The following is a 17,760-nucleotide window of genomic DNA, read 5'->3' as shown; positions in this document are numbered from 1 at the left end:
AAGGAGTAGAATAGCATACGTCTTCTGAGTCCCTATCCAGTGCCCTATCTGTTGGGCTACAGTTAGTGGAGGGAAAGCAGGTCTGGCTGAATGTATTAAAGGGCAATTAAGAGCTTAATCCTGAAAATACTGGGTAGTTAGGTATAGTGCTTGCTACTATAAGTAGTTCCAGTCAAGAGACAAAGAACCGTGTCCACACGGTACATGAAGGGTGGGGAGTTTAAATACAGTGATTGTGTGTAACAATGTAAATTTCAGTACTTTGATGGGAAAAGGAGAGTGAGATGAAGTGCATGAATTAATAGATGGAACAGAGCAAATACAGACAGAAAATGTATTTGAGTGGCAGGAGCCACCTTTATTTACAAAATACTTTAAACAATGCTGTTACTCACATACCAACTAAAATAACTACATAAAAGTTAAAATGAGATTACTTTGTTTTCTGAACAGCTCCCCTGGATAAACAGCAAGAAAGGCAAAAAGTACTTTTAAAAATAAGGCAGTGAAATTTAATTATCTTTGGCAATTAATATTAGCTGCTATGACAGGTTAATTGCCTCGTCCTCACTAAACCTTGGGATCTTCTTAAATTCCTCCTGCTTCTTGAAGAAAAGCTGGGCTAGAATATGATCTGCTGTGGCATGGAAGTAGTCATCCATATCAAAGGTTTGCAGCTGTCAGAAATACCATATTTCAAATAGAAATAATTTATTATTCGATGATCCTTTTATAAGACTATTAACAGCACAGACTGAGTAAAAAACCACACAGTTTATGAGAGCTATAGCACACACAATAAAAAGCATACCACTTACATAGCACTTTTCATCAAAGCTATTAAAATCTTAACCATTTCTGGACATGCCTTTTTTTTTTTTTTTTGGAATGGGAACAGAGAAAGTTCTGAGCTACGTGCTTAAGAATGTTTGTGTTCTTTGAAACTCAATAGTTTCTAATGCTAATAATACAAGTAGATTATTGAATCAGAGAGATTGAGGGTGTAAAGTTTGTGTGTGTGAGCGTGTGAGCATGTGTACATAAACACACACACAATGGCCGGTTAATGAGTTGGTAATACTTAAAACGGTAAATGTCCTATGAAATAAGGAACTAAGCTAGAAGAGCAGTTGCTTCCATGCTCCTTTGCTGGATATCATTATCATAGGATATGTGTAATCACAGGTCCATGGCGCCACCCATGCTCACCATCAAGCATGTTGGCCTGCTCAATGCTTGTGCGGATCCCCTTTCTGTGGTACCCGGGGGCTATAGTGGCCTTTGCAGGCTGATCCACCCACAGCATGACGAGCAGACAAGCTCTCTCTGCCTTGCGCGTGCGCACACACACACAATACATAGTCTCTCTCCTCTTTTTCCTCTCCAATTTGGTGCTTTAGTGGTGCCTCATGAAGGCCCTTCACACCAGAAGTGAAGCTCACCGTCAGTGTAGCTGAGCGTTACTGGGTGGGTAGCAAAGCATAAGGCAACCAATCAGGGAATAAGTCCAATTTATGCTTCCCGCCCCCTCAGCCCCTGCTTATACAGTAACTGCCATTATGTATTCTCACCTGGTTGCCTGTGCTGAATGCTAGAATCAGAAGCAAATCCTCAGCACATGTGTTTTTGATATAATGTTGTGTTCCAATGGGGAAAAATACAACATCTCCAATGCCAATGTCAAAATCAGTGGTAATTTTAGATGAAACAATAATTCCCACCTAAACAAGAGATGCAGCGATTATTCCTTGCTGGAAAATGTTCAAAATATCCAACAGTACACGCCAAGATCGCTCATCATAAGATGAATTAAGAATTACGGCTCCAATTCTGAGCTGAGATCTGCTAGTGCAGACCCAATGGCGTCAGTGGAGCACCAGACAGACGCCGGCATCCACAGGGGAAGATTGTGGCTATTATTATTCAGTGCCCCAGATATGGAAAAGGGGTTCATCAGAAGTTTCAACTTCTTCGCCTTGTCAGATGGATTATTAACATTATGAATTTTGGAAATACTTGGGTCAGCTCACATGAAATGCAGGACCCTTAAAAAGAACCTTTAAACCTCTTTGTTTTTCAAAGGGTTGTGACCACTGCTGGGCTATGTGTTTGATACCTTCAACTCATCCCATAATTCCCTTCTTTTACATCAGATCCCTTTGTTGTGTTTATCAGCTTCAGTTTAAAGAGAGTGGTTTTCAATTATGATCTTAGTGTGTCTTTGTTTGTTTGTATTATGTCAAAACAGAGCCTCAAGCACCCTGGTAAGTCACGTTAATTAATACTAATCAGAGCAATAATGATTATCTGGGCCTTCCTCTTGGCATAAAATCAAGACCACCCCATTTTCCTTTCTATATCGTACTTACATGTAGTGATAGGGACATAGTGAAACATTGTCTCCTAAATCTTGTTGCAACTAACTTACCCTGCTTAGGGCTGGTTCCTCAGCAGTGCTGAATCAACAGGATTCCCTCTTATTTTGCCTACCCTCTTTCTAAGACCATAAGAATTCCTACTTGAAGCAGCTTGCTGCCTTTTCCCTAAATGCAGAACTATAATGGCTAATTTTTCTCTCCATTGAGGTAGTGTAACTTCTTTTTGACTTGTTAGAGTTCCATCAGCATATCTCAGAGAAAATTTAACCCTAAGATGAAGGGTGTGGATTTTGGAGTTTTACAGTACTAACAAGAATCAGAAATTTTTCTGAAAACATTCCAATCCTGCAGCCCTAACTCAGACAAAACCCTCATTTAGTTTATGTAACAACTTACCTTTCCACTGCCACTAATGACATAGCCCATCTCGTTAGCATTGAAATGAAAATGAGGTTGCCGTAGTCCATTGCTGTATATCCTGATAGTTCCTAAGGTAAGACTATTTTCATACTGGAAGTCAAAATAAGCACAACATTCAGACAACAACTCATATGGCAACATCTTAGCTGTGTGTGACAATGATGATGAACTCACATGCTTCACAATGTTACCTTACGTTTCAGCAACGAGAATGCTCTACTGAATATACATACCATTTGCAGTGAGTCACTAAAGATTTTCTCATTGTCATTTAGACCCACTCCATTTTTGCGAAAGTGAGCCCACTGAATTACTCCCTCTGGAAGTTTGAATTCTGTTGAATCTGAATGAATGACAGTTAAATGAGAATTACTAGAAAATATTCCCATATGTTATCGGTAATTAATTGCCAGAAGATTTGCTTTTAGCTAATGTTGCTTGATTATCGACCAAGATCATGAGTCCACACTGGGGACTGAATCTGGGACATCCAGTGCTATAAGCATGAGCATCTACCTTTAGCTATGACAGTTTTCAGAGTAACAGCCGTGTTAGTCTGTATTCGCAAAAAGAAAAGGAGTACTTGTGGCACCTTAGAGACTAACCAATTTATTTGAGCATAAGCTTTCGTGAGCTACAGCTCACTTCATCGGATGCATACTGTGGAAAGTGTAGAAGATCTTATTATAAATACACAAAGCATGAAAAAATACCTCCTCCCACCCCACTCTCCTGCTGGTAATAGCTTATCTAAAGTGATCACTCTCCTTACAATATGTATGATAATCAAGGTGGGCCAGGCCATTTCCAGCACAAATCCAGGGTTTAACAAGAATGTTGGGGGGGGTAGGAAAAAACAAGGGGAAATAGGCTACCTTGCATAGTGACTAAGCCACTCCCAGTCTCTATTCAAGCCTAAGTTAACTGTATCCAATTTGCAAATGAATTCCAATTCAGCAGTTTCTTGCTGGAGTCTGGATTTGAAGTTTTTTTGTTGTAAAATAGCGACTTTCATGTCTGTAATCGCGTGACCAGAGAGATTGAAGTGTTCTCCGACTGGTTTATGAATGTTATAATTCTTGACATCTGATTTTTGTCCATTTACTCTTTTACGTAGAGACTGTCCAGTTTGACCAATGTACATGGCAGAGGGGCATTGCTGGCACATGATGGCATATATCACATTGGTGGATGTGCAGGTGAACGAGCCTCTGATAGTGTGGCTGATGGTATTAGGCCCTGTGATGGTGTCCCCTGAATAGATATGTGGGCACAGTTGGCAACGGGCTTTGTTGCAAGGATAGGTTCCTGGGTTAGTAGTTCTGTTGTGTGTGGTTGCTGGTGAGTATTTGCTTCAGGTTGGGGGGCTGTCTGTAGGCAAGGACTGGCCTGTCTCCCAAGATTTGTGACAGTGTTGGGTCATCCTTCAGGATAGGTTGTAGATCCTTAATAATGCGTTGGAGGGGTTTTAGTTGGGGGCTGAAGGTGACGGCTAGTGGCGTTCTGTTATTTTCTTTGTTAGGCCTGTCCTGTAGTAGGTGACTTCTGGGAACTCTTCTGGCTCTATCAATCTGTTTCTTCACTTCAGCAGGTGGGTATTGTAGTTGTAAGAATGCTTGATAGAGATCTTGTAGGTGTCTGTTTCTGTCTGAGGGGTTGGAGCAAATGCGGTTGTATCGCAGAGCTTGGCTGTAGACGATGGATCGTGTGTTTTGGTCAGGGTGAAAGCTGGAGGCATGTAGGTAGGAATAGCAGTCAGTAGGTTTCTGGTATAGGGTGGTGTTTATGTGACCATTGTTTATTAGCACTGTAGTGTCTAGGAAGTGGATCTCTTGTGTGGACTGGACCAGGCTGAGGTTGGTGGTGGGATGGAAATTGTTGAAATCATGGTGGAATTCCTCAAGGGCTTCTTTTCCATGGGTCCAGATGATGAAGATGTCATCAATATAGCGCAAGTAGAGTAGGGGCGTTAGGGGACGAGAGCTGAGGAAGCGTTGTTCTAAATCAGCCATAAAAATGTTGGCATACTGTGGGGCCATGCGGGTACCCATAGCAGTGCCGCTGATCTGAATGTATACATTGTCCCCAAATGTGAAATAGTTATGGGTAAGGACAAAGTCACAAAGTTCAGCCACCAGGTTAGCCGTGACATTATCAGAGATAGTGTTCTTGACGGCTTGTAGTCCATCTTTGTGTGGAATGTTGGTGTAGAGGGCTTCTACATCCATAGTGGCCAGGATGGTGTTATCAGGAAGATCACCGATGGACTGTAGTTTCCTCAGGAAGTCAGTGGTGTCTCGAAGGTAGCTGGGAGTGCTGGTAGCGTAGGGCCTGAGGAGGGAGTCTACATAGCCAGACAATCCTGCTGTCAGGGTGCCAATGCCTGAGACAATGGGGCGCCCAGGATTTCCAGGTTTATGGATCTTGGGTAGTAGATAGAATATCCCAGGTCGGGGTTCCAGGGGTGTGTCTTTGCGGATTTGATCTTGTGCTTTTTCAGGGAGTTTCTTGAGCAAATGCTGTAGTTTCTTTTGGTAACTCTCAGTGGGATCAGAGGGTAATGGCTTGTAGAAAGTGGTGTTGGAGAGCTGCCGAGCAGCCTCTTGTTCATATTCCGACCTATTCATGATGACAACAGCACCTCCTTTGTCAGGAGAGTGATCGCTTTAGATAAGCTATTACCAGCAGGAGAGTGGGGTGGGAGGAGGTATTTTTTCATGCTTTGTGTGTATATAATAAGATCTTCTACACTTTCCACAGTATGCATCCAATGAAGTGAGCTGTAGCTCACGAAAGCTTATACTCAAATAAATTGGTTAGTCTCTAAGGTGCCACAAGTACTCCTTACCTTTAGCTAGTTAATAGACTCCTATCCTTTGTGAAGCAGCCACCAGTGAGGGATACATAACACAGACTGACCAGCGGTTTATACTTGCACAGTATCCCACTCTGACACATGCAAGCAGCAATTGTACAAATAATAAGAAATCTGAAATCAGAATTTCTTCTTGAGTTTAGACTAAGACTAGTAACTTGGAACATATTCACTGATATTAATGGGAACACCAAAAGCTTCTTTCCAGCCACTCACTCATTAGCTGTGAGCTCAAACTTTTTATCATGAAAAGTAATTGTTCTGATGGCAATGATTTCAGCTGTCCTGAATCTTGCAAGGTGCTTTGTCATTAGTAGTGGAGGGTGCTCAGCATCTCCCAGGAAATGCTCAGCACCTTGCAGGATTGAGTGCACAGTGTGTGAGCATCATGCACTAGAGGCTGATCCACTTTATACAAAACATTTTGAAGATGATAAGGTAGTGCTTTCTATACACCTTCCAAAGATGGACAACATTTCACCTTAAACAGGTCAGTCATGGTGACAACATTTTCCATGTGCCTGAATTAGACAGGCCCTTATTCACATACTGATGTTAAAAGGCCTCTAGTATTATACCTTGAGCATACTAAAAGTCCCAGGAAGTTGTAATTGTTGCCTTATTTCCTTTAGGTAATTTGGACTTCTTTGTGCCTACAATGGCCTTCTCTATTCATTCTCTTGCACTGACAGTCTAAGGAGTACTGAAACATTCTCCAGACGGAGTTGCCTTTGGCTCATTTTGTTCTACCTCCCCTGACGACAGAGTTCAGCTTTCCTTGGAGTGCACCAGCCAAATCCTCAGGTACATCAGGGACCCATCAAAATAAGTTTTATTGGCCATATACAAAAAAGAGAAAACTATAAAATAAAAAATTAGTTAAATACACATACTCCCAGACCATACTACAGTGGACATCACAGGCTGGCACTTTCCTTGAAGTTACAGAAGAAGAGGTTACTCATCTTGTGCAATAACTGGGTTTTTCTAGATGTGTGTCACTATGGATGCTTCACTTTAGGTGCTAATGCGCCTCTTGAGCCACGGATATGAGATTTTCCCTTAGCAGTGTCTGTTCGGTCTGCACATGAACCCTATTCCTCCTCCTGTCACACACCAAGGCTACACAGGAATACGCAGGTGAACTGCCCTCAGTTCCTTCTCTACTCGAATGTCCCATGGAAAACAGTCTGAAGCAGAGGGGAAGGAGGCCAGCTGGAGGGATGCCAGACTCAATGGTACCTGTTCCAGGGCCAGAGTCAATGGCACCACTCAGGTTGTTGGAACCTCAGAGTGGCCCGATGTGGATCACACTCTACTAGAATCCCTCTGCCCCGCCATCCTTGGTGTTGGGGATCGACCTCTATCAGTCTTTTTCTGCTTCCTTCTTACCTATGATAGAGAGCTGTGCCGAGATTCCCTCGCTGAAGCACTTTTCTTCAGCACCCGGGATGTTGGACAGTGCCAAGTTTCTTGAGAAGCAGACGGAGCATGTTTTCTCGCTGTGGGAGAGGAGGAACTGCGCTGAGTCTCCCAAACAGTAGCCAGGGCACTCCTTATGGCAACTGAACTACCAGGCTCTGAGGGAGGTCAAAATGCTGCCTCCTTGAGGATACATCTGAGCTAGTGTCTCTACTCTTTTTGATGAGATCTTTGGTAAGTCTTTGTAGATCTTACAGCGCTCCTGCATGTGAGTTTCCCCCAGACATTTAAGGCAGCTGCAATGTGGGGTCACTCACAGGCATAAGCTTGTGACAAGAAGCAAAGGCTTAAACCTCAGAAACCACACACTAAATGCAACAACCGAAATTAGACAAAGTATTACAGAGGCTGTCTGAGGTCTCTCTGAGGTCTATTAGACTGCCTGAGGCCTCTGCTTAATATTGTCCCTTTTATTAAATTACAAATTGTTTCTAGACAGTTATAATACTATTTCTCCCTTCTATCACATTTAATTTTTACTCTATTTTATCAACATAAGAACGGTCATACTGGGTCAGACCAATGGTCCACCTACCCAGGTATCCTGTCTTCCAATAGTGGCCGGTGTCAGAGGATTCAAAGAGAATGAACAGGACAGGGCAATCATCAAGTGGTCCAGTCCCAGCATCCAGCAGTCAGAAGGCTAGGGACACCAAGAGCATTAGGTTGCATCCCTGACCATCTTGGCTAAAAGCCTTTGATGGACCTATCCTCCATGAACTTATCTAATTCTTTTTTGAACCTAGTTAAATTTTGGCCTTCACAACATCCCTGACAATGAGTTCCACAGGTTGACTGTGCATTGTGTGAAAAAGTACTTCCTTCAAAACAAACAGATACCCCATTTATATACCAAGTTCTTAGTTATGTACCTTTGAGATTATAGAAGTATCGCCACACTAGCTCGTCTGGAGACTGCACATAGCTGGCATTCTGAACAAGCTGTACTAAGTTTGGTGGAAGGTTAATGGCCTGATCTTCTGTTTGTTTCTTGAATGTTCTTATAAAATTCACTCCACCTTGAGTCTAAAATACACCCAATAAAAATTTATGTTAGCAAATGCATGAAGCAAACAGGGAAAGTAGAGCAGCTTGATCAAGTAATGTGTTTTTCACCTTTAAGACATACTGAAGGTCTGATCTGGTAAGACTTGCTGCCATGCATTATCCCATATAATTCCTAGCTCTATACATATTTTAACTTGATTTTATACTTTATTCAAATCCTAAAGAGATTTGAAACTGAAACAAAATGTAAGTCCTCTCTCATCTGGGTAGATGCTACAAATTGTTCCATGAAGGAGAGAGTGTTTGCTCCCTCCCTGTGGAATGCACAGTTTCCACCATGAGAACCTGCAGATCCCCATGGATCCAGCAGATACTATGAGCCTATATGCTAGGGACCCTTGCCCCACTGTGACAAGGACTAGTTTTAACAATATGAGAGGACACTGCTACACTGGGGACATACAAATCCTTCCAGGTGGGAGACAGGAGATCCAGGCAAAGAGGGGATCCTCCACAAATTGATAAGGGGCATGGTTGGGCCCTTTTGGATTACTTTCAGCAGGACAGAGTTGTATATGCTACTGTTCAAACCTTTAATGATCTTGCTGCTATGTCTTCTGGTGTAGAGAAAAACATCCAAGGTTTGAAGTTCTTCATGTGTTGTAAAAAACAGCAGGAACAAACAGTCATCTTCTCCCACATTCTTTACCCAGTGCAATGTGTTTTTAGGGAAGAAAATCACTTGGCCCGTGGTAACATTGTATGTAGTTATTATGCTACCACCAGCATCAACACCACCAGTCTAGGCACTACCCTGAAACACAGGCGGAGCGACAAAACAAAATCATGACAGAAACAAACAAACATTGTTTTTTCCGTAGTGAGCTCATAAATTGTATTTGCCTACATTTTAATAATTCAAACATATATGTGACTGATGGTAGCCCACTCTGGTGACAATCCCACTCTTACTCAGCTTTTGAGAGACCAAAGCAAGAATAGTGCATTCAGCAATAAATTGTTGGAAGGCCCAATTTCTTTAAGAAACACTTAATAAATTTTCTCTCTCTCTCACGCACACACAAAACATTAAGTTATTTAGAGAAAGCTATGAATGTTATGATTATAGTTTAAGAAGATTCAAACTATTGGGGATAAGGACCATGTGTCTGTGGAATGTCTTGCACAATTGCTCCCCAATCCTGACTGGGGCCTGTGAGTGCTACTATGATAGAAATATTAAATACTTAATAATAAAAATATTGTTAGTATTCTAAGTATAGCCAAGAGTCAATTCTTCAAAATACATAACACTTTGTTTTCACAATTATGTACAATCTCAAATTATTCCTCACAATACCCCATGAGTTAGTACTGTAAGTAACTTTTACTATCCCCATTTTACAAATAGAGAAATGGATAGTCAGAGGAGATATAACAAACACTTTCAAATTTGGGTGCCTAATATTAAGCACCTAATTCATGTGCAGGCACCCAGATAAGTAGCTGAATTTTTAAAAGTTCAGAGTACACAAAATTTCCACGGACTGCAACTATTACACTTTGGTTGGAGCTGTGAGCATATAGTATGTCTGCAAATCACGCCACTTAAGAACATGATTTCAGGCACCAAGGTTTGAAAATGTGACACACATTAACCAGTGATAATGCCGTCTTTATTATTATTTAGCATTTGTATATCAGACCATAGGCTGGCATGATGCTTTACTTAAAAAATTTACAACAGATGAAATTAAAATAATCAGGTTGTACCTTTAGGAGAAAGCCATGTTCATTTGGCATTAAAGTGCCAATGGGGGGCCCGGAGCCCTTTGCTCTTGATCCGTAATGTTCCAAAAGTCATCTTAGACTGCTGATTGTTGATGCTTGTTCCTAATTCCATTTCTTCATCACTCGGATAATCATTTACATCATACCTAAATCTTGCCCATTGAATATCACCCCCAGGAAACTGAAATACCTAGCAAATCATAAGTTATTCTTACAAGTTATTCTTTATAAGTATTGGACAAAGGCAAAGCCAGTGGGGAAATGAAGGGAAAATATTGAGGGAATATTTCAGAACATTACTTTATATGTAGATATGAAATTTGTGGGAAACACAGGGAATTCTTGGTGAGGCTTCTCTAGCTATGGGTTTAGTACACTTTTGATGATCCCACACATACGTTTATACATCAAATTGCCATAATATTTTTTACAATGATTGATAAGGAATGGATTTAAGGACAAAACTCTCAGAAAAATTACTGGCTAAGAATCACTTTGTAGGTACATCAAACAAAAAAAGTGGAAGACTTGGGGTGAAATCCTGGCCTTACTGAAGTCAATGGAAGAACACCCACTGACCTCAGTAGGGCCAGGATTTCACCAGTCAATTAGTGTGTATCTGCCATCAAAAACTAAACAAATATAAGGCTGACATGGCCTATCATCACCTTGACCACTTTACTTTTATGTTGTACTCCCTTCCCCCTTCTCTTTCTTTGTCTTTTTAGACACTGATTCAGGAAAGCACTTAAGTACATGCTTAAAATTAAGCACATGTGTAAGCACCCTTCCTAAATAGAATGTTTTTCTGAATCAGGGTCTTAGATTGTGAACTCTTAGTGCTAGGGACTGTTCCTTCCCATTTATTTGTACTCCATCTAGAATAAATCCAGGAATTTTAAAAAGTCACCTTACATTAGGGAAGTGTATTACGGGACATTGTAATCTTGAAAACCACATTTTTGTGTATGTTTGCACCTCCTATAGTTACATCTAATGCCTAACAATATCTGAATTGGAAGAAATTAGAAAAAGACAATTTTTTGCTATTTTTTTAGTTCCTTTCATTTGTATATTTGACAGCACTGTATATCAGTTTAACTGTCCACTGTCTAATCAATCATCTTCTTTCTTGCGGAAAAACCCTTATAAACATGAACATGGGATCAGAAAAATCCATATAAATATACTTTTTAAGGATTTAAAAAAAGAGTCAGAACATACACTTTGACATGTGGCTCTATGAAAACTGGAGTTCTTCTCAAATTGGTCAATTTCTAAAAATTCAGTAAGTTTTGAAATACAAAGACTAAACTCTGAAGTAATCTAGCTGTTTGGTTTGTACATGAACGCTAATGCTATAAGTCCAGCAAGGTGAGTGAGGCTACTGCTGCCTAAAATGAGACCATCACATTCATTTTTATTTGTGACCAAAGAATACATTTTAGCTCGGTTCTCAAGACTTCCAGTTTCAGCTAAATGGCTTCTATTTGTATTCTAGCTTTCTGAAAATGTTTAACATGGTTTTACATGGTGTAGTTTCACTGCTAAATTTCAAAAGCTGACTTCCTTTTAAAACTCTGTAATTTTGGTTATTTAGACATCTAATTTGTAGGTCCAAATAATGATATATCCAAAAGATGTAAATTGCATTTTGGATTATTTATGAATCATAATCTCTTTGTGCCTGCAATTCTGTGGACAGAAAAGGAGAGAACCAAAACAACAACAACAAAAACAGGCCAGTCTGAAAATTTGCCTCCAAACTTCTATATTGAGTACAATAATACTTTTCGTAAGAAGAACAACTGCTACACCTAGATTTACCCAGATGATTCAGAAACTGGAATTTGACATCTACTTTTTTTTGTCTGACATTCTTATTGGGCTTTTTGGAGAGGTTATTTCATGCTTTTGAATGTTTATCTCTGTCATAAATCCAGTGTTATTAATGTAGACCAAGGCAATAATCAGCACTCCTATGATGGTGGAGATGATGCAGGCCAAGAGACAAACTAGAAAAATGTTCATTAGCGATCAGTGGCTCTTTCTTTCCTACAAGACATTTTAAAAACAAAAGTTATTGGTTAGCAATCAGAACAATAGTTAATGCAATGATACCTGTGTAATCAAGACTGGATACCTTTCCTGAAGGTATGCTTTTGTCAGACAAGTTAGTGGGCCCAGTATAGGAGTAACTCAATTAAATTTTTATGGCCTCTTTTATGGTCAGACTAGATGCTCTAATGGTCCCTTCAGGCTTGAGGTTTATGAAATTATGAATAAATCTTAGAAGCGCTTCACACCAGGGGACTGATGCCACAGGCTTTATTCGTGAGTTACACACATTGTATTCTTTCAAAACTCCTAGCTAGCTAGCTAGGAGTTTTCATTAGTGCCCATCAGTGTAAGCACTCCTCATGTGAGCAAGGCTTGCAGAATAGAGCTTAGATCTCCCTTGGAATATCAATACAAGCTGCTAATTTTCACAAGAAAGTGAGATAATAAATAAAGCAAAAGAGCTACTGAAATTTTCACCTGTTTTACAGATTAAGCTACAAACTGCAACAAGACAGAGCATCCTTTATACATTAAGGAAGCATTCCTTTTTTAACTATTTAAAGGGATGATGAGATGAGATATGCTTTGTATGGTTACTTTTTTAATCCTTTGGGAAAATGTAAAGTCCTCAGTGTATTTTAACCTGGTTAGATCCTTAATGGTCACTTTTCAAACTGTATTGTTTAAGCTTTCAAACCACTGCTGCTTAAACTTCTGCTGCCCTTAACAAAATAAGATAATCAACATTTTTTTAAACTTGGGCCTTGTAATGGGGTGTCCACCCTACACAAAACTGGAAGGGGTTAAGGTGGCCAGGTAGGCCCATTAACTGCCCAGGCTTCACCTGGAGGAGCTGCCAAAACAAAACAAAACAAAAAAGAGAGCAGGAAATATCACCATATTCCATTACACAACTGTTCTCCTTTATGGGAGAACATTCAAATAATTCTGTTTTTAAATAGCTTGTGTTCAAATAAATGTTAGTCAGTAGCAGTCCCCAGAGAGCCCTCATCACATTCAGAGGAAAAAAATATTAGATCAGATTGCATCCAAAGTCCTGATTTCCAGTGATTTGAACACACTTTACCTTATATTTTCTCCATGTCAATCCCACACAATTCTGTCCTTGTATTAAAAACACCCATATATTCTACACCATGATAACTAATATAGCACATATGGTCTCACTAAAAATCCCCAATGTGTAAAGTCAGTTGGGTCACTGTGGAGTTGCTAACCCTGGTATATTTATAGCCTAGAACTGCTGGGAAGGCAGCTCAGTACTTAGGGTATGTCTACGCTGCAACGAAACACCCATGGCTGGTGCTGTACTTTAACTTCACTCTAGAAACTAATTTAGTTAAATCAGTTGAATTTGTGTGTAAACTAGCCCTAAGCCTTCTGCCATCACATCTTTGCTAAGTGAAGCGAGGCCATGGTCATTTCTTGAGTCAGTATTATGTTTGCCAATTAGCAAAGTGAGAATTAGGAAGATTTTATTTTACTGAAGTCTTTATAGTATATTTATGTACATCATTTTGCTAAATCATGAAACAAGATGTTAAGCCCCAACCCTAATTCTTACTTGATAATGGTCTAAATAATTGCAAAATTGAAACTTACTGGTCTCTCTTGCTTTGTCCTTTCTTTGATATTTGAGGAACTTTGTATTCTTTCTTCATGCATTTCAAATCCTGGGTTCTCCATTTAAAGAAATTGGAACAGACTTTTGTAAAAAACTGATTGAAAAAAATGTTAATTCTAATTTGTGCTCAGTGCTTCTAGAGCTGCAGACCAAGAAACAACTAATTTTAATTTTGCATAGAAACAGTAAAGACACTTAAAATGATCTTATGTCTAAACTGGTTGCAATCCAGGAAATCTCCTTTTCTGAACTGTCACAGGAAAGATCTGCCTCTTTCCAAATTCAGGGTTGAAGTTATTCAGCTCATTTCTGCATTACACAAGACCTGTGAGATGACAAAACAGTAAGACAGACAGGTTCTGTTAACTGAGGACTGTGGGGAACTGACAGTGGACAGCTCAAGCTGGTGAGCTGAGAAGCAGTGCAAAGGCAACAAATGGTCTGCTCCTTTCCCTGTAAAGAGCAGCTTCCCCCTAATATGTGAGTCATTCCCATGACAATGATTAACGAAATATTTTGGGTAGGGACACAGTAATGAAAACAAAAGAAAAACAGTGAACAACTGTACTAGAGCACAATGAAAAACTGTCTTGATTTTCATACACAGGCATCTGTTTGATAACAATAAAGATATTCCTGAATCATTACTATTAGTTACATCGGGAAAGAAAAACTGACAGAATGATAACAAGTGGCAATGATGGCCCCGAGAAAAAAACGGTTACCTACCTCTTGTAACTGTTGTTCTTCGAGATGTGCTGCTCATGTCCATTCCAAGTAGGTGTGCACACACCGTGTGCACAATCATCAGAAGGTTTTTTCCCCTAGTGATACCCACCAGGTTGGCTGTGGAGCCCTCTGGAGTGGCACCTTTATGGCGGTGTACATAGGTCCCTGCCGACCCACCGCTTCTTCAGTTCCTTCTTGCCGGATACTCTGACGGAGGGGAGGTGGGTGCATCTTGGAATAGACATGAGCAACACATCTCGAAGAACAACAGTTACAAGAGGTAGATAACTGTTTTTTCTTCTTTGAGTGCTTGCTCGTGTTGATGCCAAGTAGGTGATTCCCAAGTCTAACCTAGGAGGCGGGGTTGGAGTTCATAGAATCGCTGTTTGTAGCACTGCATCATCTCTGGCCTGCTGTATAATGGTGCAGTGCAATGAAAAGGTGTGGATTGAGGACCACGTCACTGCCCTGCAGATGTCTTGAATAGGAACTGGTGCCAGGAACACTGCTGAGGATGCCTGCACCCTTGTGGAGTGTGCCATCAGCACACAGGCAGGAATCTTTGCCAAGTCATAGCACGCCCGAATACAGGACGTGATCCTTTGGGACGAGACTGGAAGCCCCTTCATCCACTCCGCAATTGCAGGGAAGAATTGCGTTGATTTTTGCAATGGCTTCGTTCTTTCAATGTACAAGGCTAATGCTCATCTGACATCCAGGGAGTGAAGCATTCGTTCAGTGTTGCTAGCATGCGGCTTAGGAAAGAACACTGGGAGAAAAATGTCCTGGTTCATGTGGAATTGCAAAACTACCTTTGGGAGAAAGGCAGGATGAGGTCACAACTGCAACTTGTCCTTATAGAAGACCGTATATGGGGGCTCCAAAGTTAAGGCCTTAAGCTCAGACACCCTCCTGGCTGAAGTTATAGCCACCAAGAATGCTACTTTCCAGGAAAAGTAGAGGAGGAAGCATGTTGCTAAAGGCTTGAAAAGAGATCCCATCGGTTTAGAGAGCACCAGGTTGAGATCCCATGGGAAAATTGGCTGTCTTACTTGAGGGTACAGTCTCTCTAGGCCTTTGAGGCAGTGGCCCAACATAGGATTTGCAAAAACAGAGCAACCAGCTGCACCAGTGTGGAAAGCTGAGATAGCGGCCAGGTACACCTTTACTGATGATACCGACAGACCTTACTGTTTCAGATGCAGCAAACAGTCCAGGATAAAGGGAATCGATACCTGTAAGGGTTGAGTGTCTTTTTGTAATGCCCAAATAGAGAATCTTTTCCACGTGACCAAATAAGTGGCTCTGGTGAATGACTTTCTGCTACCAAGAAGGACCTCTCTGACAGGATCTGAGCATGTGAGCTCCGAAGGGTTTAGCCACAGAGTTTCCATGCCATGAAATGAAGAGACTGCAGATTGGGATGCTGGAAGTGGCTGTGGTCCTGCATGATCAAGTTCAGGACCAGGGGCAGGGTTATCGGTGTGTCCACCGACACGTCTAGAAGGGTGATGAACCAGTGTTGGTATGGCCACGGTGGTGCTATTAAGATCATTGATGGTTCCTCCCTTCTGAACTTCACAAGGACCTTGTGTACAAGCAGGAAGTGGAGGAATGCCTAGAGTAGATGGTCCTTTCAAGGGAGGAGAAAAGCATCAGAGCGAGCCCAGGCTGTGATTCAGGAAGGACCAAAACTGGTAACACTTCCTGTTGTATTTTGTTACAAAGAAATCTATTTGGGGAAACCCCCACCGTTGGAAGATGTTGATCAAAACATCCGGGCAGAGGGACCACTCGTGATTGTGAAATGACTTGCTGAGATGATTGGCCAGTTCGTTCTGGGAACCTGGAAGGTACAGTGCCTCTAGATGTATCAAATGGGTGATGTAGAAGTCCCACAACTTGAGGGCTTCCTGGCAGAGGGGAGAGGAGAGAGCACCACCCTGTCTGTTTATATAGAACATTGCTGTTGTGTTGTCGGTCAACACTGACACACATCTGCCCTCCAGATGGTCCTGGAACATTGGGCAAGCAAGGCGGGCCGCTCTTAGTGCCCTGACATTGATGTGCAACAAAACCTTGTGTAGGAGCAAGGTTGCGGAAGATTGGTGAGGAGACAATTGGTGGATTGAGTATGTGACTGGATGTAAGCGGAGGATGCAGGCAGTTTCAATTAACTTTGTCCGACAGACCCTGCCAAAAGATACTGTAGCATAGCTCAGCATATTTTTGCCTGTAAACAAGTTAGTTTATGTAATAAGCATAAATCATACATATAGGAATGTAACCAGCTGTGACCCCACGTAACCCCAAGATAAGCATGGAGAATATAGTGCTGCAGAGGACTCCCCACCAGCGGAGTCCTGCCTGGTCAACTGTCCCGAACGGCCAGAGTCCCCTGCAGCCCCTCCGCGCGTCCTAGGGGCTCCATGCGCAGACTGGAGCGTAAGTTAGTTCTTCCTTCCTTCCTTAAAGCATAGTTTACTATTCTTAGGCCTGAGTGTCCTCCTTCCGCTGGTATCTCCCCCTCCCCAGCCCTTGCTGGCACAGTTAGCGTCACGAACAGGATACCAGTGGAGGGATGTCTCTTTGGGGAAGGAAGGATAAGGGAGAGAGAGAGAGCCGCATCCCCGGGTGGCCCTCCACATCCCCGGTGGCTCGCAAGCTGGTGGGGTTGGTTGCCCCTGCCGCATGGCCGAGCTAGAGCAGGAGATGGGGTTACCCCAGTTAGGCTGGAGGAACTGATATCCAAGCTCTGGCTGGACAAAGTAGGACCCACAGAGCGAAAAGCAGTGGGGAACCTGGGATGGGTCTTCCTGACCGAGCGCCACACGGTGGACAAGACACTGCTGGTTCAGCGCCAGAGGATAGGAAGATTAGAGGCTGATTTGCAGCAAGCAAACGAGGCCCATTCACTAACTCAACAAATCATCACTATTACGGCTGAACAGGCCGAGCAGTTAGAGCACCGATGCGCGGTTATGATGGCTCGCATTGCGAACCGCCGGCGGCGAAAGGGAGGAAACAAGACATGCGTCCCCTGGCCATATGCGAACTGGTGCACAAAAGCGACTAGGTTCCAGAGACCTGGGATGGGGATATTTGGGAGACAAACAAGGACGAGTCTCCCGGGAAGGGGGATGGCGGGAAGGTGGGGCTGTACCCACAACTGCGGCCCGTTGTTGAGACATGATATGAGGGACCACACGGGGAGAACAATCAAATGGTAGGAAGGGATTTTATTCGGGAATATAAATCCTCGGAGATACAGGATTTCATGCCGCGTTTCAAGCAGCATCCTAAGGAATCGCTGCTGGGCTGGCTGCTATGGTTGTGGGACGATGGAGCGGATGCGATGACCCTTACATTTG

The 17,760-nt window shown here is 42.0% G+C and overlaps 1 protein-coding gene across 1 annotated transcript; it reads right to left on the bottom strand.

The window, feature by feature from the left end:
- Nucleotides 1-429: 429 nt before the first annotated feature.
- DYNAP (dynactin associated protein) lies at nt 430-13,965 on the bottom strand. The gene is given in 13 exon segments (XM_073346159.1): nt 430-677; nt 1,572-1,721; nt 2,775-2,888; nt 3,032-3,141; nt 8,028-8,181; nt 8,755-8,797; nt 8,799-8,977; nt 9,937-9,960; nt 9,962-10,135; nt 11,485-11,498; nt 11,770-11,823; nt 11,826-12,009; nt 13,639-13,965. Coding segments are annotated over 13 exon segments (1,419 nt in total). The 5' UTR covers nt 13,723-13,965; the 3' UTR covers nt 430-542.
- Between the last annotated feature and the right edge of the window lie 3,795 nt (nt 13,966-17,760).

The sequence above is a fragment of the Lepidochelys kempii genome, chromosome 5 (genome assembly GCF_965140285.1).
Source record: "Lepidochelys kempii isolate rLepKem1 chromosome 5, rLepKem1.hap1, whole genome shotgun sequence".
NCBI lineage: Eukaryota > Metazoa > Chordata > Testudines > Cheloniidae > Lepidochelys > Lepidochelys kempii.
Note: the sequence above shows the minus strand (reverse complement) of the source record. Positions and strands in the feature narration are given on the sequence as shown.